Source organism: Lemur catta, chromosome 1, assembly GCF_020740605.2.
Source record: "Lemur catta isolate mLemCat1 chromosome 1, mLemCat1.pri, whole genome shotgun sequence".
NCBI classification, from domain to species: domain Eukaryota; kingdom Metazoa; phylum Chordata; class Mammalia; order Primates; family Lemuridae; genus Lemur; species Lemur catta.
Window position 1 is genome coordinate 109,321,378 of NC_059128.1, and position 23,283 is coordinate 109,344,660.

Sequence of the window (23,283 nt, forward strand, 5' to 3'; positions counted from 1 at the left end):
CAAACACACATGTGGGTCCTGGGGTCACTTGAGTTTTAATTCTGGGAGACAGGAGCTAACTGCTGTGCTGTGTGCGCTGAGACTGGCCCGCTGGTCCCTTGGCACGTCCCAATCAGTGCTCCAGTGCCCGCCGCCTCTGCAGCTTCTTCTGCAGCTCTGCAGTCACGTCCGCCAGCCCTGGGGGGTCAGCACCTGCAGCTTCAGCTGGGCCAGGGATCCCCAGTCCTGCCCTGACCCCGGACATCCACCCAGGATGGGCTACAGATTTGCAGGGCCCGGTGCAAAAGGAAAATGTGCTCAAAAGCATTAGGAATTTCAAGACGGTGACAGCAGGACATTAAACGGCAGGGCGCTTTGGAGTGTGGGGCCCTGGGTGACTGTGTAGGAATTTCAAGACGGTGACAGCAGGACGTTAAACGACAGGGCACTTTGGAGTGAGGGGCCTTGGGTGACTGCGTGGGTCGCACACCTGGAAGCCTGCCCTGCATCGACACCACCCCCAGCCCCACCCCCTACCTGCTGTGGCAGAGAAAGGCTGAGCTGAGCTGGCTGCCGGCTTCCTGGTGAGGCTGCTATTCAGGAGTTTGAGCTCTGGAAGAGATGGCAAGTGAGGGCGGGGGCCAGCTGGCCATCAGATGGGACAGGGATTGGGGAGGAGGGACCCCTACCTGGCTTGGGTGCGATGGGTGGCCTTGGAAGCTTTGCCTGAACTTTTGTCAACTTCTTGGGTTTCTGGATAACAGGCTGACTAGGGGAGGGCACTGCGTGGACAAAGGTGTGGCATGTCACACCCCACTGTTAGCCTGTTCCCGCCCCCCAGCTCCCAGCAGCCCTTCCCCCACCCACCATCCTGGTTCTCATAGTCAGCAGCTGGGGCGTCTCCAATGGGCGTCACATAGTTCTCCTCCTGGTTTGGTGGCGGAGGCAGGGGAGGTAACAGAGGCAGCTTGTCCTGGCTGGACAGAGGCAGGGACGCAGAAGGCAGCTTGGGGCCACCTGTGGGGGGGTGCAGGACCCGATGGGGGAAGGCAGTCACTGTCTGGACCCATGTGGTGCAGGGTCACCTCAAGGTAGGTCTGTGTGCACGCGTGAATACATACATGTGTCCCCGTGCATGTGTGTGCCTGTGCACGTGCCCATTTATGAGTCTGTATTTATGTCTCTGTGTAGCATAAACATGTACACAGATTGAATGTGCACAAGTTAAATATAAGTAACCAGGTTCGTACACGCAACGCCTATCGTGTGTCTGTGTGCATGACACTGCAAGCCTGCTAAGGTACACGCTTGAGATCAGTGGGTTATGCGTATGTATCTATAAATGTCAGATTTTGTGCTTGAGAACAGATGTGTCTGCATTTGTGTACGTGCGATTGTGGCTTAAGATAGGTATATCTGTGCTACGTAGGGTGCATATATGACTGGAATTATGGGACATGTGTATTTATGCAGGTGCGGAGTTGTAGTGTCTACACGGGTGTATGCGAGCTTCTGGTTTTGCAGGTGGACACACTTCATGGAGCATTAAAATTGCTGGGGACCTTCTGCAAACACCCCCTCCTCCAAGAAGCCTTCCCCTCCTTTGCCCCACTCTTCTCCCCAGTTCTAGGCACCCCCCGCCCAGGTTTCTCCTCCACCCCAGGTCTGACCCCACAGGGATGACAGCGTCTGTGTCAGGCTCTGTCTGCCACCCTATCCCCAACCTGGGAGCCCCTTGAGGGCTGGGGCTGGGTAATTTGTTTGTCTGCAGCGGGCTGGTGGAGGGGGTGTGGCTGGATGAGGGTCCTCTGTCGCTACCCCCTCTGCCCCTGCCCCAGGGAGGGGGCGTCACCTGGGCCCAGGGCGGAGGTTGCCACCCACGCAGTCTCGCCATTCTCTTTATCTGCTTCCACGTAGCCTGGAACAGAGAGGGTGGCCTGGAGGGGGCGCACCGACCCGGGGCCGGCCCCAGGGTGTCCCCGTCCTGGCAGGGGCCGGAGGGGCGCGGACTGGGTCCCCGAGCTCCCCGAAGCAGCGCACACCTAGCACCTTCTCGTAGTCCTCGTCCGGCAAGAAGGGCACCAGCGCCCTGTTGGTGTGCGTCACGAAATAGTTGACCACCGCGTCCAGCGAGGCGCAGGAGAACTGGGGGCAGATGAGGGCGCGGTCAGGGCCGCTGGGGCAGGGGCGCGGACCCGCCAGTGCTCTTCTGGGGACCCAGGCCCAACTCTCACCGGCTCCTCCACGTCGATCACGAACTTGGCGCCTTCCCGCTTCACCTTGTAGTGCCGGACCACATGTGCTCTGCGCAGGCAGTAGGCCAAGGGATGGCTGGGCTCAGGGGGCCCCACCGTCCCCAAAGAGCCCCTGGCCCCGACTGACTCCACCCCCAGGGGAAGACCCGCCCCTTGTCTCGGCCCCGCCCCCAGACCCTGACTCCAGCTTCTCCATGGCCCCGCCCCTAACTTGAACTTTGCGCAAAGAGGATTCAATGTCCTGCTCGGACTCCGCTCCCGGTGTGGCTCCGCCTCCAGAGACCCCCAAATTCAGCTCCCCGGGGATCCTGGCCATGACTCCACCCCCAGGGCCTGACTCCGCCCAAAGGGCTCCTTCGCACCCCTGAATTTGACTTCACCCGGCCCCCGCCCTAACCCCAGGGTCTGCTCCACCTATAGAGTGGCCCGGCCCCTTCCCAGGACAAAGGGGTCTGCAGCCCTGCCGGGGCTCTGCCTTCGTCCCAAGGCCTTGACCCATCCCTGAAGCGGGGCCAGCTTCGGGATCCTGCTCCCCCGGAGCTCTGGTCCCGCCCCAGGCTTCCCCTTCGCTCCCCGCTTTCGGAGCCACCCCCGCCCCTGCCCCTGACCACGCCCCCACGCCCGCCCTCCTCCCACCCCGGGCTCCCAAGCCGCGCATGCGCACCCGTTGAGCTTCTGTCGTGTAGTGACCGACACCCCGTCGGTGCCGTCCCCGCTGGGCCGCAGCAGCAGGTTTCCGCACTCGGGGTATCGCTCCAGGAGCAGATGTGCCTCCAGCCGGCTCACCTTCAGGAAGCACCTGGGACAGGCCCCACCCCGGAGACCTAGCCTCGCTCTTCTGCACGTAACCCCACCCACACCCCACCCGACCCCATGCTCTAGCCTCAGGCCCGGGGGACCCTGCCTTGTTCCCCGGGTTCCAACCCCAGAGTTCGAGCCCCGCCTTCTAGGTACCTAGTCCATTCCCCGGAGACCCAGTCCTGTCCCCTAGGACTCTCCGCTGGAGAACCTGTCCCGCCTTCCAAACACCTACCTGGACCTTCCCCTGGAAGCCCTGCCCCACTCCCTACGTATCAAGAATTGCCACCGAAAACCATGCTTCGCCCCCCCAGGCCAAGGCCCCGCCTCCCGCACATAACCCCTCCCCCGGAGATCCAGCCACGCCTCCTGATACATAACCCCTCCCCCGGAGATCCAGCCACGCCTCCTGGCACATAACCCCGCCCCTGAGACCCTGCCCCGTCCCTCAGCATGGGCCTTAAGCCCCACCCGCAACCCTAATACAGCCCAGCACTCAGCCCCAGACGCAACTCAGGGAGACCCAGCTCACTGCCCACCCTCAGCCACCCCCCCATCCCCACTGCAGCCCCTCGGGCCAGGGGGACACTCACGAGGGCGTCTCGAGCGCACGGCGTGCCTCTTCTTTGGCCAGGGCCTCAGCCATCATGTACAGGTGTCCGGGCAGCAGGGTCAGATTGGAGGGGATACGGAGCTGAGGGGCGAACGAGGGACAGACAGCAGCGGCTGTGCCCATGTCGCAGAGCAGCAAACTGAGGCCACAGTTTGGAGCAGCCGCCAAGGGAACCTGGGGCTGAGGGCATCGGGCAACGGCAACGAGGGCTTTGAGAAACCGCAGAAATTGGAAAAAGAGGAGTTTGGCGATGGCGGGAGGGACAGAGCAGATGGGGCCTCAAACTCAATGCCCTGCAGGGGCCAGGCAAGAAACCAATGAGTGACAGAAAAATCAGGAGTGTAGACTAAAATGCCTGGTTTTTAAATGATGGCAGCTAGTTTAAAAAGTCTTAGCACTCTGTTGGCGAAACAGAAGATGTTTATGGGTGCAAGTGGCCCGTGGGCCACCAGTTTGAGACTGGTGTGCTGTGCTGCAGAGGCTCTTTTGGAGAATGAAGGATGGAAAGAAAAAGGATTTCTGGGGAGGTCTGCTGGGGAATGGGAGGGGTGGGCGACTATTCCTACCTCCACCATGGTCAAGATGAAGCCTTTCCACATCTCCCGAGACTCCAGGCTCTCTACCTAGGGAGGGAAGGAAAGAACGAATCCATGTCCATGAGGCTCAGTCTACTCATCTGTGAAATGGGGCTGAGGAATTATAGTCCCTGTTTCCAAGGGCTGTTGTGAAAGTCCAGTGAGTCTGCAGTCATGTGGGATATTATTATTTTTAATGTGATATTATCAACGTTTGAAAGACCAATCAGATCACATACCTCTGATGCTCTAACCCGCTCTCCCATGGCTCCCACCTCCCTCAGGGTCAAAGCCCAAGTCCTCCCCACCTGCCCCGTTCCCTCCCTGTCCTCCTCTCCTCCCTCTCTCCCCCTCCTCACTCTGCTCCAGCCACACAGGCCTCCTCTCTGTGCCTCCTACATGCCAGGTGCAGTCCTGCCCCAGGGCCTTTGCATGGGCTATGCCTCTGCTGATGAGCGCTGACAGATACCTGAGGCCCAGAGAGGTTGAGTGACTTGCCCAATGTCACCAACCCAGTGGAAGAGTCTGCATGACTCCACTTTCGTGTGTGTTAATGGTGAGCACAACTGTGAGGGAGCATCTCCCACCAGCCCCACCAAGGGACCTACCTTGAACTTGATCTCCTGGTTGGAGAGGAACAGGCTGAAGTGGGTTCCAGGGTCCCATGAGCTTCCTCTGGGAACCTCGTCCCTGAGTTTCACAAATGCCCCCAGGTTTAACTTCTCCACATGCTGGAGTGCGGAAACAGGGGGTCTGAGCACCAGGCCCATGGCCCCTCTGGCCCCCTAGATGATGTAGCCACTGCCCTGGCCACACCAATCTCTGCTTGGTCCCTGGGGTCAAGGGAGGGCCAGCTCCAGAGCCTCCATCCCCCTCCTTACCTGGAAGTCCCGATTGCTATTGTAGAAATAGATGGTGAGGCCCTGGAGGCCTGCCCAGAACTTCTTGTAATCCTGGGGGCCAGAGGTGGAGAGAGAAGGAGGTGAGGTGGCAAAGCCAGGCACCTCCACTATGCTTGCTCCTGCCTCAGGGCCTTTGCACTGGCTGCTCCATTCTGCCCCACTCTTCCCCCAGATCTTCACTCTGCTACCTTCATCACTTGCTTTGGGCTTCTGGTCAAGTGTTGCCTTTGTAGAGAGGCCATCCCCACACATGGCCCGGCTTCTGGGTATCTGTTTTCCTCTAAGAAAGGACCAAAGGGAACCATGATGGGATTGAGGACCCAGAGCAGCCCCCCAATCTGTGGAGGTGGGGGCTCCAGGAGTATAATTGGAACTAATTGGCTTTATGGTGTTCTGTCCACTCACTCATCCATCCACCCATCCACCCATCCATCAATCCATCATCCATCCATCCACCCATCCACCCATTCACAAACCCATCCATCCACCTATCCATCGACGCACCCACCCCTCCACTCACCCATCCATCCCTCCATCCATCCATCCACATATCCATCTATCATTTATGCACCCACTCACCCATCCATCCATCTACCCATCTCTACTCATCTATCCACCCATCCATCCATCTACCCATCCATCCATCCACCCATCCATCTGTCCATCCATCAATACCCACACTACATACATGCATGTCACTAGATTTACTGAGGGACTACTATGTGCCAGCCCTCTCCAGGCACTGGGAACAGAGCAATACATGGTTAAACTCAGTATGGTCAGACCTGCTTCATCATGCACCAGCTCTGTGCTACTGGGCAAGTTATTGGAGCTCTCTGTGCCTCCATTTCCCCAGTTACAAAATGGTGATAATAATGGTACCACCTTTATTATTATTATTTCTTTATAATTATATATTATATTATTATTATTATTTAGAGATGGGGTCTCGCTCTTGCTCAGGCTGGTCTTGAACTCCTGACCTCAAGTGATCCTCCCATCGCAGCCTCCCGGAGTGCTGGGATTACAGGCATGAGCCACCGCGCCCAGCCTATGGCACCTCCTTCAGAGGCTCTTGTGAGAATGAGGCGGGTTCATACATGTAAAACACCGGGGCCTGCAGTGACCAGGCCCCAACGTGCTAAGCGTGACTGCAGCCCTAACCTACCTATTTCACAGGAGAGAAACTGAGGCTCAAAGGTGGAGACTCCCTTGCATAAGGCCTGGGAGATGCAGTGGGGATTTGAACTGCGTCTCTTGAACTCTGGGGCCCATGATCTTTCTGAACAACCATGGTCCGCTGCCTCCAGAGCAGAGGTTGGTTGGGGAGGATTTGGACACGCAGAGGCAGAGGGAATGGCCGCTCCAGGTGGGGGGAACCCCAGTGGCAGAGGCAGGGAGGTGGGCAAAGAGTTGGTGGTTTGGGCTGACTCGTGCCTGTAATCCCAGCACTCTGGGAGGCCAAGGCAGGAGGATCACTTGAGGCCAGGAGTTCAAGACCAGCCTGAGCAAGAGCAAGATCCCGTCTCTACAAAAGATAGAAAAATTAGCCAAGCATAGCATGTGCCTGTAGTCCCAGCTATGCAGGAGGCTGAGGCAGAAGGATCGCTTGAGACCAGAAGTTGGAGGCTGCAGTGAGCTAGGATGATGCCACTGCACTCCAGCCTGGATGATAGAGCAAGACACTGTCTCAAAAAAAAAAAAAAACAAAAAAAAACCCCAAAAAACAAAACAAAACAAACAAACAAAAAAAAAAAAACAAAGAAAGAAAGAAAAGAAAAAAAAAGGACGTGGGGAGGGAGAGATGGGACCTCAGCCTGGGACACGCGCGCACACACACACACACACACACACACACACGTGTTGGTCCCATGGTCAGTAATTGGTCCTGCCGTCACCCCTCAGCTCTTACTGTCCCCACCTGGCACCTGTCCTGGCCCTGAACCCTGCCGCTGAGGTTCCCCGAATTCCTCTGGGCTGCGTGGGGGAGGAGGGAAAGGAGTCAGATGGCTCTGCATTTCCTGGAGGAAGTCCCTGATCTTGTTTGTATCCAAGAGACAGAAAGGGAGACAGAGACACGCAGAGACAGGCAGAGACACAGGGAAAAAGAGAAAGAGAAAGTGATCAAGTTAGAGAAAGGCAGAGAGACACACGGACACACAGAGAGAGACAGACCCACAAATGGCCAGAACCCTCCCCAGCCCTCAGCACGTGCCCATCCAATGCCCACCCTGCCCCCTTAGCCAGTGGGTAAACTGAGGCTCAGAGTGGTGCCGTACCTGCCCGGGGTGGCCCAGCAGTACCCAGTTCCCTGCCCTGCCTTCCACTTTACCTGGTCACAGGGTCCTTTCTTTTCCAGAAAGCTCTCATAGTAGTGTGACGGCAGGACACTCCTGGGCTTGGGGACCCGGGGTGGGTTCAGGGCCGAGGCCATGGCGGGCCTGGGTCTTCAGGCCAGCCTCTAATTCCAGCAAGCTCCCCAGCTGGGCCAGGAAGCCCAGGAGTCTGAGAAACAGGTTCCAGGGGAATTTCCTCTCTCTGTCAGCCTGTCCCTCCCTCCCCTGCCAGCGCTGGGCGGGGGCTAAGGATCCTAGGGAAATCCCCGGCCTCTTTGTCACGGAGAGAGTGTGGCACCTGAGTGGTGAGGGGACGCCACTGGAGAAGACACAACAGGCGCATAGTAGGAATGCCCTAAATGCCTGTTAAGATACCTGGGTGGGAGAATATTCTTGCCTGTATCTGCAGACATATTGCTGGGGTTTTGATAGGAATCACCCTGAACCTGTACCTCAATTCCGGCAGACCTGCCATCCGTGGACATGGTCTGTCTCTTCATTCACTTAAATCTTCTTTATTTGCTTTCATCAGCGTGCTGTAGTTTTCAGGATGCAAGTCCTGTGCTTGTTTGTCGGACATACATCTAAGTAGACATACACCTTTTTTGAAGCAATTGTAAACGGCATTGTATTTTTATTTCTAGTTTTTACATATTCATCAGTAGCATGTAAACATTAGACATGCAGTTGATTTTTTTGTGTGTTGATATTGTATCCTGCCACATTACGGAGCTCACTGATAAGTTCTAGGAATGTTTTCTTTGTAGATTTCTTGGGGTTTTCTATTACACATAGACCATAATATCATCTGTAAGTAAGGCTAGGTTTTTTTTTGTTTTTTGTTTTTGTTTGTTTGTTTTTGAGACAAAGTCTTGCTCTGTTGCCCGAGCGCGAGTGCAGTGGTGTCATCATAGCTCACAGCAACCTTCAACTCCTGGGCTCGAGCAATCCTACTGCCTCAGCCTCCCACATAGCTGGGACTATAGGCAAGTGCCACCACCATGCCTGGCTAATTTTCACATTTTTTATAGAAATGAGGTCTCGCTATGTTGCCCAGGCTGGTCTCGAACTCCTGGCCTCAAGCAATCCTCCCGCCTCAGCCTTCCAAAGTGCTGGGATTACAGGCCAGTACAATGTTGAATAAGAGTAGTAAGAATGGACATTCTTGCCGCCATGTTCCCAATCATAGCGAGAAAACATCCAGATGTTAGCTAAAGGTTTTTAGTTTAGTTTGTTTTACAAATATATCCATGTAACAAAATAAATGTTTGTGGCTATGCATTAGCAAGTTGAGGTACTTTCCTTCCATTCCTAGCTTGCTAAGAGAGTTCCTCATGAATGAGTGTTGAATTTTGTCAACTGCTCCTTCCCCGTCAGTTGTTGGGATGGTGTCATTTTTCTCCTTTAGTCTCTGTATTAGTTTTTTACGGCTGCTGTAATAAGCTGTCACAAACTCAGAGGCTTGAAACAACACCAATGTATTATCTTACTGTCCTGCAGGTTAGAAGTCCTACAGGGATCTCAGGGGGACAAAATCAAGGTGTTGGCAGGGCTGTGTCCCTTTCTGGAGGCTCTAAGGGAGAAACCACCTCCTCTGAGCCAGGATCCTCTTTCTTCATCTACGAAGCCACAAGTACTCAAATCACATCACCCTTTCTCCTGTATTCACTCCTCCCTGTCTCTTTTACTTTCATGGACTTTTGTGACTGCATAGGGCCCACCCGGATAATGCACGATAATCTCCCTATTTAAATGTCAGCTGACCGGCAACTTTAATCCCATCTGCCGCCTTAAGTCCGTTTGCCATGTACCCTAGCATATTCTCAGATCCTGAGGATTAGGACATGGACATCGTTAGGGGACGATTATTCCGCCTGTTAAACACGGTGGACGACATAGTTTTATGTTTGAATACAGAACCAGCTCGTGTCCCTGGAATAGACCTCACTTGTCATGGTGTATAATTCATTTTATATATTGCTGAATTCTATTTCCTAATATTTTGGGAAGGATTTTTTTTTGCATGTATTCATGAGGGATGTGATCTGCAGTTATGTTGCTTGGTAATAATGTATCGCATGTATCCAGCTCTTACCCCCTGAGCCCCTAATGTCCATCCAGGCCCCTGTCCCCGACTGGGGCCAGTCCAAGCTATCCGCGTGTGACCCCAGTGCATGCTGCCCTCCGGATTTGGGAAGTCTCCATCCCGGGCTTTCAGCCCTGCTGGGGGTTGGGAGACTCCCAGCGCAAGGCCTCGGGGACGAAGGTCCCAGGACAGGGGCAGGGGACAAAGGCCAGGGCTGCGCGATGCACACGCGCCACCAGCCGGGCTCCGCCCCCTGCTCGGCCTGCGCGGGGTTTAGCTGGGCGGACGGGACTAGACCGAAGAGGCGTTCCTAAGCCTGGAGCTGATTGGCCGTTTGTGGACCAGACCCTGCAACTGATTGGACATATGACCGACGCCTTCTGCTGATTGGTCACCTGGAAACGGCTGTCCATTGGCTGACTCCGAGCTGGGCGGAATCAGCCGTTTACTATTGATTGGGTGAGGCGGGAACATAGCGGCTGCTGCCGATTGGTTGAACGTGAAATAAATGGACCTGCTATAATTGCCTGGCGATCTGTGCTCTGGTCCATTCGTAGAATCAGCCGACCGCCGCTGGAGAGGGTGGACGTTAACCCGTTAGAGACTGAAGCCGACTTGGACACTTTAGACCCGCCTTAGTCTGCGCGCAGCTGTTCCCCATTGCACCCTGCATCGTTCCCTGGACCTCAGTTTTCCCCCTGGTCCCAGTGGTCTAGGCCTCTGAGTTTCTCAAGAGCGGTGGCTGCAGACCTCGGGCCTCAGTCCCCGCTCATTGCAGTAGGCTGAGCCCCTTGCGCCCCCCAGTTCCACGCTTCAATCTAACAGTAGTGGCCCCAGGGGCAGCCACTGGCCCCTGGAAAGCGGGGCCTCAGTTTCGTCGCTTGTACCTATGAGCTCGCGGTCACCACCCCTCCCCCATGGAGGGTGGCCTCGGGCCTCAGTTTCTCCGCTCGTATCAATGAACTCCGGGTCACCACCCCCCTCCCATGGAGGGCGGCCTCGGGCCTCAGTTTCCCAAATGGTCCTGGAGGGCTGAGTTCCCAGTGTCCCTCTCTCGCGTGGGGCAGGCCCGAAGCCTCAGTTTCCCTGCTCGCCCCAGAGGGCGGAGCTCCCCAGCTGCCCACCAATGGTCTGGGCGCCCTCTGGGCGGGGCCGCGTCACGTGCCGGGAAGAAAGCCCCGGCGGCGCACGGGGCGCGGCGGCGCGGCCATGGCTGGTACTGCCGGGGGCGCGGGAGCCTGGGCACCGGGGGCGGCGGGGCTGGGGGCGCGGGGGTCCGGTTGGGCGGGGGTCCGGGCGGCGGTGGGCGCAGGGAGCGGCGGGGAGGCGGCCGCGCTGCAGCCTGTCGCTGTCCACAGCTCCGGAGCCGCTGTCCCCCGCGGGCGGCGCGGGCGAGGAGGCGCCGGAGGAGGACGAGGACGAGGCGGAGGCCGAGGACCCCGAGCGACCAGCGGGCGCGGGCGGCGGGCGCAGTGGCGGCGGCGGCGGCGGCGGGGGCGCCGGGGCTGGGGGCTGCGGCGGGCCGGGGGGCGCGCTCACCCGGCGGGCGGTCACGCTGCGGGTGCTCCTCAAAGACGCGCTGCTGGAGCCCGGCGTCGGGGTGCTGTCCATCTACTACCTGGTGAGCACCCCCTTCCTGCCCCCCACCCCGGCTCGGGCTAAGAAGGGTAAACTGAGGCCCAGAGCTCCCTTGCTGCAAGACGAGCTCCGGTGTGGGGAGGGGAAACTGAGGTACGGAGCATCCAGACCACGACCCCTTCTGGGCCGGAGGACGTAGTTCACCAAACGCCCCATTCCACAAAGGGGAAACCGAGGCTCAGAGTGAAGCTGTCACCTACACAGGGTCAGCCGCCTTCCTGGCTGTGTGACCTCGCTCAACCTCTCTGTGCTGTAGTTTCCCCTTTTGTAAGATGGAATATTTTCCTTCCATGTGAGGATTAAATGCATAAAGCACTCGGCGGGGTGCCTGCTACTCGGTAAATGCCGCCTAAGCATTTGCTGTTTCTACCGTTACTGTCCTTATCATTCAATTTGTGATGGGAGCAGTTTGTGACCCTGTCCCCACCCTTGGGGGACTAACAGTCCAATGGGGTAGGCAGTGTGCAGACGCATACCAGGCAGTTTCAGAGCAGGCTGGTCAGGTGTGTGAGAAGCTGGCCTGGGATAGGTTTTTCTGGAAGGGTTGCTATAGTGGGACGCGGGAAGCCTCACTCAGGGAGCATTGGATCTGGAAGGACTTCCGGGAAGAGAGGTCTTGGTGGGTGCCAGGTCCGGGGCCCAGCCAGGCCACCATTGCCGCAGGGGAAGAAGTTCATGGGCGACCTGCAGCCAGATGGGAGGATCGTGTGGCAGGAAACCGGCCAGGTGTTCAACTCACCCAGCGCCTGGGCCACCCACTGCAAGAAGCTGGTGAACCCTGCCAAGAAGTCCGGCTGTGGCTGGGCCTCTGTCAAGTACAAGGGCCAGAAACTGGACAAGTACAAGGCTGCTTGGCTGCGGCGGCACCAGCTCCACATGCCCACGGCTGCTGCTGACGAGGTACGTCCTTCAGCCTCCTGCAGGAAGCTGTCCCAACTCACTGTTGGATGAGGGGGTTTCCCAGCTGGACACAGCTCCTCCAGGGCTGGGCCAGAAAGAGGGGACACTGGAGTTGGGGCTGTGAGGGATGAGTAGGAGTTTGTCAGAGCAAGACGAAGGGAAGGGCTTTCTAGAGGGATAGAATGGCATAGGCAAAGCCATGTAGGCATGAAGAAACACATGCTGGTATCACGCACGGGTGGCTGAGGAGGCTGGAGATGTTGGCAGGGACTAGATCCTAGACGGCCTCAAATGCCATAGTATTAATAATAGATGTTCCTTGAGTCTTCACTAGCTAGGTGAACTTGGCCAAGGAGCCTTAGTTTTCTTTGTATGTAAAATGGAGATGGTAACAGTACCCATGTCTGAGATGTGCAGGGCAGGCTGGAAACTCAAGCAGAAGTGGCTGCTACAGTCTTGAGGCAGAATTCCTTCTTTCCTAGGAAAACTCAGTGTTTGTGCTTAAGGCTTTTGACTGGTTAGATGGGGCCCACCCTTATCATCAAGAGTAATCTCCTGACTGAAAGTCAACTTACTGTAGACGTAAATCCCGTTTACCATATGCCTTCACGGCAACGCCTAGGTTAGCGTTTGATTAAATAACTGGATGCTATGGCCTAACCAAGTGGACATGTACAACTCTTCATTGAGCAAGTATTCAGTAAGTGCTGACTGTGTGCAAAGCCCTGTTTTAGGCACTGGCTGTAAAGCAGAGAGCAAAAAAGTGGAAAATCTCTGCCTTTGTGGAAAAAGACAAAAACATAATAAATAAGTGTGTTTTGTAGTATGTCAGAAGAAGTGAACTGGGAAGGGGGTGGGAGTTGGGAGTGGAGGGAAGGGAGGGTGTCACTGAGAAGGTGACATCTGGGCAGAGAACTGAAGGAGGGAAGCTATGAGGATACCTGGGAAACAGCCCATGCAAAGGCCCTGGGGCAGGACTGCCCCTGGTATGTTTGAGGCACAGTGAGGAGGGGTAGAGAGGGAGAGAAGGGTGCAGGTCATGCAGGGCCTGGTGGATGGCAGGGAGGACTTGGGCTTTTCCCCCACCAGGGAGGTGGAAGCCATGGAGGGCTGTGGGCAGAGGTGGGATGGGCCCTGACTCAGGTGCTCACAGTCGTCCTCTGGTGGCTGCTGCGGGGAGGACAGACCTCAGGGGCATGGACCAGGGTAGGTGGGGGGCGCGTACTGGTCCAGGTGAGGGATGATGGGGTGGGCCCGGCTGGCCACTGAGAGGGGAAGAAGTGGCCCCAGGTTTTAGGTGTCTTTGAACGTGGATCTGTCAGGATTTGCTGATGGGTCACATGCTGGGGTGAAGAGATTGGGGGGTCCTGAGCAAGATGGCGGTGCCTCCAGCCAAAGTCCGGGGGGGCATTAAAGAGCAGATTTGGGGGTGTGGTGGGACTCAGCGTGGCCGTGTTGTGTGAGCCCCGTGACCCCCCATGTGGAGACATCGAGGGCAGTTGGGCCTCATGTCTGGAGCTGGAAGAGGCCCCGGGCTGGAGACAGTTCCATGGGTGTTGTTGAGTGTCGTTGGGATTTGAACACGGAATGGACACAGCTGCCCAGGAGGGGTGTGGGTTGGAGGAAGGAGGAGCCCAAGGACCCTGGACCAGTGACAAAGATGGGGAGGCCAAGGGGGGTCCCAGAGAGCTGGGAGGGAAGCAGGGCCAGGCCCCTGTTCCCAGGAGGAGAGAGGATTGGCCCCATTGGACGCTGCCGAGAGGGTGAGGACAGGGATTGAGATGGGACCCTTGGGTTTGAACCCAGAGAGGTCACCCCCAGCAAGGGCAGTTTAGGACAAGGCAGGAGGGGAGGTTATTAAGGGAAGTTAAATTAATCCACGTAAAGTTCTCGCTTGCTCAAGGAATGGAGCATGCATTGTATTATTTCATCCTGAGCCACCCCTGTGGGACTGGAGGCCACTGTGCCGTTCCCCAGATGAGAATAGAGCTGAGAGAGGTTAGGGCGCTTGCCTGAGGGGCACAGCTTCTAGGAGGCAGAGGTGGGATTCGAACCTGATGACTGGCCACAGGAGGGCGCTCAGGGGGCAGCGCGGAGCCAGGACCCTCTGCTCTCGCTCTCCCTCTAGTGTCCACCCGAGGAAATGGCTCCTAAGGCCTAGGCCCCAGGTCTGCGGTGGGGCTTGCTGGGGAGGGTGGCAGCACCCAGCTGAGGTTCCGGTTGCCACCCCCCACCCCTGCCCCTCCAGAGCCCGGCCAGCGAAGGGGAGGAGGAGGAGCTGCTTATGGAGGAGGAGGAAGAGGAGGTTCTGGCGGGGGTCTCCGCAGAGGACAAGAGTCGGAGGCCCCCGGGGAAGGGCCCCTCGGAAACTGCCCACCCAGGTGACAGGCGTGGGGATGGGGGAGGCAGGGCAGGACGGGGAGGAGGCTGGGGAGAGGTCGAGCCTTTATCCTTCCTGGCCCCCGCCAGGTGCCTGGCTGCCTTCCCAGCCCCGCCGCCTGATTTCCCTCGCTGCCTAACTTCTCAAACTCCAGTGCAGGATTTCTCAGTCCCACTGCTGTTTTTTAGGTGCTGCCTGATTTCTTGCTTCTCCACGGGATTTCTTTGCCCCATTGCCTGATTTCCTAAAGCACACCCGATTTCCTGGCCCTGCTGCCTGACTCCGTTGGCCCACGACGTGGTTTCCTGAGTTCCTCATCTAATTTTGTTTTCAATCTCGTCTGTCCTAGTTGTTCACTCGCCACCTGATTTTGAAGGCTGCCTCTGCTTTGCCTTCCAGTTTGGGCCGGGGAGGGACTGATGCTGCCCTTCTTCCTCTCCCATGCCCACCACAGAGGCCATGCCCTCCGGGAAGCGGGTGGAAAACAAAATCCGCGTGCCCGTCCGCTACTGCATGTTGGGGAGTCGCGACTCTGCCAGGTCAGATGCACCCCAAGCCCCCACCCCAGCACGCCTGGAGCTCTTGCAGGGGTTGGGGGACCCAGGTTGATGGGGGTTCCTGAGGCTGCAGGACCCTCCTGGCTCCTACAGGAACCCCCACACCCTGGTGGAAGTAACATCCTTCGCAGCGATCAACAAGTTCCAGCCATTCAACGTGGCCGTCTCCAGCAACGTGCTGTTCCTGCTGGTGCGTGGCCAAACCCCGACCCTGTCCAGGGGCACAGGGCTCCTGGGCCTGGGGTGCCAGGGAAGGGGCTGAGGGCGTCCCCAGGTTGTCAGTTCTGTGACAGTGGGTAGTTGTCTGTGTTGGGGCAGAGGCGCAGCCTGAGCCTTCTCCCAACATCCCTCCCCTCCCCAGGACTTCCACAGTCACCTGACGCGGAGCGAGGTCGTGGGTTACCTGGGGGGCCGCTGGGACATCAACAGCCAGAGTGAGCATCTGGGCTGGGTGGGCAGGGGGGCATTTGGGGCCAGGGCCCATGGCCGCTTCTTCCCTGCAGTGCTCACCGTGCTGCGAGCCTTCCCCTGTCGCAGCCGGCTTGGGGACGCTGACACTGCGGCCGCCATTGAGGAGGAGGTGAGGCGCTGCCTGGGAGCTGGCATTCTGGGGAGGGTCACAGCTGTCCTGGCCGCTGCCCCAGAGGCTGGCATGGTGCCAGCGCCCAGCAAGTGTGTGGCTGAGTGTGAGTGTGTGCCTGGGACCCCAGGCTTAAGGGTTAATGGCTCTGTTTTTGGGTCGCCCAGCCCCAGATCTCTGTGCAAATCCCGCCAGCCCCCGCCCCTCTCAGCACCTCTGATTCCTCCTGGGTAAAATTCGAGGCTTAAACGAAGCTGAGTGCCACGCCTGGCACCTAGTGATGGCAACGGCACGTGCCAGCCGCCATTCTTACTCAGTTTTTACAGTGGCGCATAGCATGTGCCTGGCGCTGTGCTCAGCAATGGCGCCACAGCGTCCCTCGGGGGATGGGTGAGTGGGTGCCAATTCTGCGCAGTCTGTCCACCTCTCCATTTCTCTGCGTCTGCTTGCTCAGGACACCCGGGAATGTCCCCTCCTGCTCACATGTGCGAAAGTCCAGCTATTTACTGAGCACATATTGTGTGCCAACTGTGGTCCATGAGCTGGGGATGCCGCAGTGTGGTCGTGACAACTTTCCTGCCTTTGCTTAGTGGCAGGGTGCGTCTTTTTTATGGCTGTGAGTGGTTCCTCCACCTCACACTGTACTTGGTGACAGTGGGGCAGGGTCTGTCTTGGTCACTGCTGTGCACCAGTGTCCCCAGGCCTGGGACACAGCAGGTGCTCCTTAACGGTTGGCTGCATGTGTAGGTCCACCGGGGCTGCTCAGGCCCTCAGTGCCCCCCAGCTGCGCCTCCGTCCCCAGATCTACCAGAGCCTGTTCCTGCGCGGCCTGTCCCTGGTCGGCTGGTACCACAGCCACCCGCACGGCCCGGCACTGCCCTCACTGCAGGACATCGACGCGCAGATGGACTACCAGCTGCGGCTGCAGGGCTCCAGCAATGGCTTCCAGCCCTGCCTCGCTCTGCTCTGCTGTGAGACCCGTGGGGGGTGGCAGGTGGGGGATGAGGGGTGCTGGGCCAGAGGAGGCCCCCAGGCCCAGCCCTCTCTCCCTCTGCCCCGCCAGCCCCTTACTACTCTGGCAACCCAGGCCCTGAGTCCAAGATCGCGCCCTTTTGGGTGATGCCTCCTCCCGAGGTAGGTGGGGCTGCCGGGGGCGGGGGGCAGAGGTGCCGAGGCAGGGTACCCTGGTTCAGGGTTCTGTTGGGGCGGGCCAGGGGCAGGGTCTCTGGGCATACCTGCCAGGTACCAGGACGGCTCCCTTCCCAAACCTGCCTAGCCTCCTCCCATGTCTGCCCTGGGTCAGGGTTAGGTCAGCTTTGGGAAGAAATCTTGGGGCCTCTCTTGCCAGGAGGATGCCACCCCTGCCTCCCTAGTTGCACCGATTCCCAGCCAGGGCGCTTCCCCCGTTCCCCATCCCTTTCCTGCCATGGGCTGGGGGCCTGGGGGGCCTCTCTGACCAGCCTGTGTCCCTGCTAGCAAAGGCCTAGTGACTACGGCATCCCCATGGACGTGGAGATGGCTTACGTCCAGGACAGCTTCCTGACTAATGACATCCTCCACGAGATGGTGAGCTCACTCCCGGGTGGGGCGCACTGCAGGCACCCAGCTGGGCCTGTCGGGCTCCTCTTCCCTCACTCTCAGGATAAAGTCCCCCACCCCGTCCCCCTGTTGTCAGGCCTTACACTTGCCACTGATTCTGAGGAGAGGAGTTCCACGGGACTGTCGGTACCCAGATGGACATATTTCTATTACCTGTGTGTTCAACATGCTCTTAAGAAAGCTCAACTAGTTCACTGAACCTGTGACTCACAGGGGGTGTTGCTCAGGACGAGGCTAGACCAGGGGCCTTGTCAGGCCTGTACAGAGAACCATGTTCAGGGAGCGTGAGTCTAGGTGGGCTGTGTGTGGCAGCCCAGGCAGTGCTGCTGCCTCCCCCTCCAGGGAGCCCTCCTGGACTTAGACAAGGTGGGCCATCTTGCTGCGCTTGCTCATACTCTCTCCTGTGTCATTTATTTGTTGGTGACTTGGGTCATGTGTCCCGTCTGCCCTGTCCCGCAGATGCTGCTGGTGGAGTTCTACAAGGGCGCTCCTGACCTAGTGAGGTTCCAGGAGCCCTGGGACCAGGAGCACACCTACCTCGACAAGCTCAAGGTGAGGCTCTCGTCCTGAGGGGCCACCGGGAACACACCCAGGGCGGCCAGAGAGACAGTGACTATGGTGACCCAACCCCACTTCACAGCGCTGCTGCCAAGGGCGTGCGGGGTGGGTTCCAACTGGGTTTTGGAGCCTCACACTCCGGCAGGGTTGAACAGAGCCAGAACCGCGGGTCCCATGAACTGCTGCCCCTGTAGCTGGCCGGCCCACAGCTGGGGGACGTTTACGTATGGGCGCTTTCTGAGTGTGTCTTAACTTCCTGCTTGAAAGTCATTCTCTGAAAACGCTGCACCCTGCGTAGGACACATTGGCTCCCTTTGTTCAAACTTTGGCTGGGCTGGCGACCACTGACTCCCGAGGCCCCAGCGTGCCCGCGGGTGACCAAGACCCAGGCAGGGAAGTGGCATCTGGAACGTGCAGATAAGCCCCACGCCCTCCAGTCACAGCGCCTGGCATGCCACCATGAGCCAGCCAATCCTGGTCACGCAACACCCCTCTTGTTGAGCAGGCTGTGCCAGGAATGCCACCCCGTGCCTGGGCTTGGGCGTGCCCCGCTCTGCCAGGCTGCTGCCCTGAGGCACCCGCTCTCGTTTCAGATCTCCTTGGCCAGCAGGACGCCCAAGGACCAGGGTCTGTGCCACATGCTGGAGCAGGTGTACAGCGCCCTCAAGTAGGGCAGCTGAGGGCCCCAGCGGCTCTGGGTAACTGGTCTGGGCCTTGCCGTTGCTGTCTCACCGAGTGACTTAGCAGAGGCTCCGATAATAAAAGAACGAAAGCAGCAACCCGCTGGTGAGCTCATCTCCCTGGGTGGGGTGACGGTCGCTCCTGCTTCCTCCATTCTGTGGCAGGGAACCTGCCTCACAGGCACAGGGGCTGCCTCCTGCCCAGCTGCCCCCTCCAGGTGTGGCCTTGGGCCTGGCCTGTAGCCCCATGGCAGGGCTTCCCTTGGTGACCAGGCTTTCTGTGGGGGCCTGCAGGTGGGACGCCACCGGGCTGACACTTGGGTGGCCATGGTGCTGGCACGAGGTGTCTGGGGAGAGGAGGCCCACCCTGCACCAAGACGAGGCCAGGGCTGTAGAAAGAGACATTTAATACTTCTTTTCTTAAAAAATCAGGAGTACATTTGGATCCACCCTAGATCATGGCCAAGTCATCTGCGTTCCCCCCCCCAAGTAATGGTGAGGAAGGGGACACAGGGAGGGGAATGTGAATACAGTCAGGCCCAGAGGCCCCCCAAGCCCAGTTTGGCCAGTTTTGGGGTTAGGCCGCAGGGGAGGCGGATGCCAGGGCTGGGGCCCTGCTGGTCTGGGCAGTCTCAGGGACCCTGAGGGCAGCGCCTTGGTGTAGAGGAGACAGCTGGGACGCTTCCCACAGGGTGGAGGGCACAGTCTCAGGGACCCTGAGGGCAGCGCCTTGGTGTAGAGGAGACAGCTGGGACGCTTCCCACAGGGTGGAGGGCACAGTCTCAGGGACCCCGAGGGCAGCGCCTTGGTGTAGAGGAGACAGCTGGGGCGCTTCCCACAGGGTGGAGGGCACGGGCTCAGGGACCCCGAGGGCAGCGCCTTGGTGTAGAGGAGACAGCTGGGGCGCTTCCCACAGGGTGGAGGGCACGGGCTCAGGGACCCCGAGGGCAGCGCCTTGGTGTAGAGGAGACAGCTGGGGCGCTTCCCACAGGGTGGAGGGCACGGGCTCAGGGACCCCGAGGGCAGCGCCTTGGTGTAGAGGAGACAGCTGGGGCGCTTCCCACAGGGTGGAGGGCACGGGCTCAGGAGGCCCAGCAGCCAGGGGCCCGGGACATTCCCATCAGAGCCTTTGTGCTGGAGCCTAAGGTTGGGGCACTGGGGGCCCTGTGGTCCCGTGCGAGAGGTGTTGGGGGAGGGCGTGTGGGTACAGCTGGTGGTGGCATCTTGTGCCAGAGGGTGAAACACACCTCCCTGTGCTTGGCTGGGGCAGTTAAAAAGCTGGAAAGGTACTCGGCCTTGTGGGGGCGGGGTGGGGCACCGAGGCTCCTGGGAGAGGGCGTGTCCTTGGGCAGGGCAGCCCCTGGGGACCCCAGCTGGTCTCTGTCCCCAGCTGCAAGCTGACAGCTGGCTGGGGGAACGGTGAGGCCCTCCCCCCTCGCTCTGGGGGGGGGCAGTGGCATGTGTGCAAGGCTGGGGTGCAGCCACAGGCCCGCAGGCGCCTGGGGAGCCCTGGAGTGGGGGCCGAGGCCCATCGCCAGCAACGGGCTGGGAGGGGATATAAAACGGGCTGGGGCTGGGCCCCAGGGCAGTCAGGACGGAGGTGTGGGGAGGGTCCGCCCCAGGAACGTTAGTGTTTCTAAGAGCACCTTAGTGTGAGCAGGAAGGACAGCCGCCCACACGCCCACGTGGGGAGGGGAGCCAGCACCCTACACGAGGGTGAGCGCTAGTGTAAACGGGCCTGCCCCAGGTGCCAGGCCCTGCTCAGGAAGTACCGAGGGGCCCGGGGCCCCCGCAGGCCGCAGGGGCACGTGGAACGCAGGTGGCCAGGACAGGGACGCCGGCAGGTCACTGAGGCAGAGGCACCAGCACCTCCACGTAGCTGAGGGGGAAGAAGCCCGACTGGCCATCCAGCATGCCCTCGTACCAGTTCTCGTCGATCTGGTTGGTCAGTGTGATGACGTCACCCTCGCGGAAGCCTAGCTCCCCGTCGTTCTCTGGCTCGAAGTCGTACAGCGCCTTGCAGCTCGGCTGGTCCAGGGGTGCTGAGGGAGGGGCGTGAGGGGGCGCATCTGTCACGGGCCCAGGTGAGGTGGGGGCTCCACACCCAGCCTCTGCCCAGGGTGGTTGGGGAGGACGGAAGCGGCTTTGTGAGTGAGCACTGCTGGGTGCCAGGGACGCCCGATGCCACCAGGATGTAGAATGGGCAGATGCCCCTATAACCACCGAGCCTAGAGCCGGGCCAGAGCCCTTGGTGCTCGCAGCAGCAGGGGTGTTGCAGGTCTGTGTTGCTGCCCCAAGGCCCGGGGGTTGGAGCCTATGGCCTGTGCCACCCTCTGTGCCCCCCACTGAGGGGAGGAGGAGGAGGAAGGCCTCTATAGAACAGACTAGAAGGCAGTGCCGTAGACGTGGGGCAGGCCATGAGCGGGGGCTGGGCCCTGGGGGACACTCACGCACACTCCTGCTGGGGGTCCGGATGGGCTTGTCGGAAGATCGGAAAGATGAAGAAGCTGCTTGTGGACAAACACAAGGCCAGCTGAGCATGCGGCTGAGCCAATGCCCCCTGCTCACCGCCCGCCCTGAATTGGCTCTTGGAGACTCACTCCTGCCCCCTGGTGTTCCCACCTCCAGGAAACCACCCGTCACCTGTGATTTTGGGGGCTGTGGCGCAGGGGAAGCCCCCGTTGGACTGCTCGGGCTCTCCGAGGTCAAAGGGCTCCCGGGGCTTGGGCTTGTATTCCCGCTTGGGACGTGAGGAAGCGTCGCGCATCCTGAGAAGGGAGAGAGCCGTGATGGGCCCTGAGCGCTCCAGTGCCAAGGCCAAGGCACGTCCCCCTGACCCGTGTCTACACTGCTGCCCAAGGACTCAGCCCAGCCTGTGGGAAAGGCCTGTCAGAGGGGGCCTGGGACCCTGGCTGTGGCTGGATCTGGCATGGTCCCCTTGCCTCGGGCATTCCTGCCAACAGATGGCACAAATGCCAGCACCCCCTCAGCAGCCCAGAGGGCAGGTGGCCAACATGCCAGGCCCTGGGCATGGGTTGACTGTAGGACTGCGCTCAGAGGGCGAAGAAGTGGATGGGAACATGGTCGGAAGGAGCCTCCAGGGGGCAGCATTAGGGGCAGAGCCAGCAAAACGCTTGAGGTTGGTGTCAGCCCAGAGCTCTGGACTCTCGGTCCTCAGGCCACTCCAGCCCCTCCTTCAGGGACAAGGACAGCAGCTTGGGGCAGGAACCAGGGCTGGCCGTGGAGGGGTGCAGCCCACTCCCGCCAGCAGAGGGCACACGGCGGCCCCAGGACCCACAGCAGGAAGGAGGACCCCGGCTTGCAGGGGTCTGGATCCCAGTGCAGGCTGGCCAGGGCCACGGCTCACCTGCGCTTGAGCTTGTCGGCCAGCTCATCGAGGATCTGCACGGCCTGCCGGTGGTAGTCCAGCTGGGCGTCTACCAGGGCTGAGAGCTGGCTCACCTGCTCGATCTGCGGGCACAGCCGGGGCTGAGGGGCTGCCGCGTGAGCTCCTCCCTCGCCCTCCCTGACCCTCCCGAGGAGACCCCACAGCACTCCCCACCCACCCTGGGAGGCGCGGCAGGACGCAGGGGCCCCACAGGACGCACGTCGGTCTCCAGCAGGTTGTGCATGCTGGTCTCCGCCACCTCCTTGGACTCCTCGAACTTCTCCAGCGCCTGGCGCAGCTCCTCGTCGGGGATCCTGCCCTGCCGCTTCTTCTTGTAGTCGAAGTCCAGGCGGCGGCCCTCCAGCTTCTTCAAGTGGTGCTGGGGGTGGCGGGGACGTGGGTCACGCCAGCGGCCGCTGGGAGGCCTGTCCCCGCACCGCTGGGAGACCCACCCTGCCTGCGCAGGACCGAGGCCGTGCAGGGGTGGTTGGGCCGGCGCCGGGTGGGGGTACCTGGATCTCCTTCAGGTCCTTCTCGCACAGGTTCTGCAGGGGGTCGATGAAGTTCTGCTTGACCTCTATGTCCAGCGAGTCCTTCACCTCCGCCAGGCGCTTCATGGACTCCCCGGCATCCAGCAGGGCGTCGCCTAGACAAGGGGTGGGGGAGCCGTCACCGGGGCCTTCGGGAGCGAGGCCTTCCCCACCTTCCATACAGTCCTGCCCCCCAGGAATTCAAAGCAAAACAAAGGACCCCAAATCTGAACCAAGGCAGGTGTCACACAAGCTGCCCCCTCCTGGTGCCCTCCCCACGTTCTGACAAGGGACTGGGTTTGCCCCAAATTGGCTGAAGGTGGTGGCAGGGGCTGGTCTTTCCCTGCTAATGGGGGGATGAGGGGCCTTCTCAGGATCCTTGGTTGTCCTCACCCAGGGGAAATCAGCCACCCACACTGGAAGATTCTGGAGCTGCAGGAGGGGGTGCTACCCACTGCCCTGCCCCTCTGGTCCCCAAACAGCCCCTCTCCCCGTGTCCACCTCCTCCTGACGTGGGCTGATCCATTGGTGCAGCCCCCTCCTCCCCACACACAGGGAGGTTGTGTGGTCCACCATGTGCCCCTAGCACACGTGCCAGGGCGGTGCCACGGACCTGGACCTGCATAGCGTCACTGCCCCCGCCGTCCCCATGGGGTGGCATGTGGCCTGCAGGGAGCAGTGGGGCGTCCACCCCACTCACCGAAGTTCGACTCGCCACCCAGCTCCTTGCCGTGGCGGATCATGCACTCGCCCAGGAGGCCCTCGGGCTGCGGGTAGCCGGGGCTCTTCACCTGGCCCCGGATCTTGGACACGGTGTTGAGCATGGTCAGCTTGGCCCGCGAAGCTGGAACAGGACGGGCAGGGTGGGCATGGCGGCCACTCGAGGGGCAGCAAGGCCTGCACTCTGCTGGCACCACAGGGTATTTCTC

At 59.7% G+C, this 23,283-nt stretch overlaps 3 protein-coding genes across 5 annotated transcripts in view; 1 reads left to right on the forward strand and 2 right to left on the reverse strand.

Annotated features, from left to right (window-relative positions):
* Nucleotides 1–19: 19 nt before the first annotated feature.
* On the reverse strand, nucleotides 20–7,672 carry STAP2 (signal transducing adaptor family member 2). Of its 2 annotated transcripts, XM_045545021.1 has the most exons (14): nucleotides 7,455–7,515; nucleotides 5,311–5,402; nucleotides 5,102–5,173; nucleotides 4,829–4,951; nucleotides 4,212–4,268; nucleotides 3,626–3,726; nucleotides 2,899–3,033; nucleotides 2,214–2,283; nucleotides 2,022–2,124; nucleotides 1,832–1,897; nucleotides 847–996; nucleotides 669–761; nucleotides 517–591; nucleotides 20–177 (listed from the first exon to the last, which is right to left on the reverse strand). In XM_045545021.1, exons 2-14 carry the CDS (start codon nucleotides 5,362–5,364, stop codon nucleotides 113–115), a joined length of 1,164 nt encoding a protein of 387 aa, XP_045400977.1. In that variant the 5' UTR covers nucleotides 5,365–5,402; nucleotides 7,455–7,515; the 3' UTR covers nucleotides 20–112. The 2 variants fall into 2 exon arrangements, with proteins under 2 accessions (XP_045400977.1, XP_045400969.1); XM_045545013.1 differs by lacking the exon at nucleotides 5,311–5,402 and having other exon boundaries at nucleotides 7,455–7,672.
* A 3,060-nt stretch (nucleotides 7,673–10,732) lies between these two features.
* MPND (MPN domain containing) lies at nucleotides 10,733–18,535 on the forward strand. 2 transcript variants are annotated; one of them, XM_045545070.1, is made up of 13 exons: nucleotides 10,733–10,760; nucleotides 10,903–11,165; nucleotides 11,846–12,082; nucleotides 14,331–14,463; nucleotides 14,917–15,001; nucleotides 15,113–15,209; nucleotides 15,381–15,453; nucleotides 15,523–15,599; nucleotides 16,402–16,570; nucleotides 16,663–16,733; nucleotides 17,076–17,165; nucleotides 17,658–17,750; nucleotides 18,350–18,535. In XM_045545070.1, the coding sequence occupies exons 1-13, from the start codon at nucleotides 10,754–10,756 to the stop codon at nucleotides 18,425–18,427; spliced, it is 1,473 nt and encodes a 490-aa protein (XP_045401026.1). In that variant the 5' UTR covers nucleotides 10,733–10,753; the 3' UTR covers nucleotides 18,428–18,535. The 2 variants fall into 2 exon arrangements, with proteins under 2 accessions (XP_045401026.1, XP_045401036.1); XM_045545080.1 differs by lacking the exons at nucleotides 17,658–17,750; nucleotides 18,350–18,535 and having other exon boundaries at nucleotides 16,347–16,570.
* A 291-nt stretch (nucleotides 18,536–18,826) lies between these two features.
* SH3GL1 (SH3 domain containing GRB2 like 1, endophilin A2) overlaps nucleotides 18,827–23,283 on the reverse strand; it is a 31,548-nt gene continuing 27,091 nt past the window's right edge. Inside the window, exons 4-10 of the mRNA XM_045545092.1 lie at nucleotides 23,055–23,198; nucleotides 22,337–22,470; nucleotides 22,045–22,203; nucleotides 21,804–21,907; nucleotides 21,080–21,204; nucleotides 20,887–20,943; nucleotides 18,827–20,478 (exon numbers count right to left, since the gene is read on the reverse strand). Coding sequence (XP_045401048.1) covers nucleotides 20,282–20,478; nucleotides 20,887–20,943; nucleotides 21,080–21,204; nucleotides 21,804–21,907; nucleotides 22,045–22,203; nucleotides 22,337–22,470; nucleotides 23,055–23,198 — 920 coding nt within the window. The 3' untranslated portion in view covers nucleotides 18,827–20,281. The remainder of the gene's footprint in view (nucleotides 20,479–20,886; nucleotides 20,944–21,079; nucleotides 21,205–21,803; nucleotides 21,908–22,044; nucleotides 22,204–22,336; nucleotides 22,471–23,054; nucleotides 23,199–23,283) is intronic.

Excerpts from the sequence above, each read along its gene's own strand:
- STAP2 (XM_045545013.1), bottom strand. The coding sequence starts at position 7,556 with ATGGCCTCGGCCCTGAACCCACCCCGGGTCCCCAAGCCCAGGAGTGTC. Across the intron at positions 762-846 it reads TGACTATGAGAACCAGGATG|TGCCCTCCCCTAGTCAGCCT; the intron begins GTGGGTGGGGGA and ends TTGTCCACGCAG. Across the intron at positions 178-516 it reads GCCTTTCTCTGCCACAGCAG|GGCTGGCGGACGTGACTGCA; the intron begins GTAGGGGGTGGG and ends CTGACCCCCCAG.
- MPND (XM_045545070.1), top strand. Across the intron at positions 15,210-15,380 it reads GCAACGTGCTGTTCCTGCTG|GACTTCCACAGTCACCTGAC; the intron begins GTGCGTGGCCAA and ends TCCCCTCCCCAG. Across the intron at positions 15,600-16,401 it reads CGGCCGCCATTGAGGAGGAG|ATCTACCAGAGCCTGTTCCT; the intron begins GTGAGGCGCTGC and ends CTCCGTCCCCAG.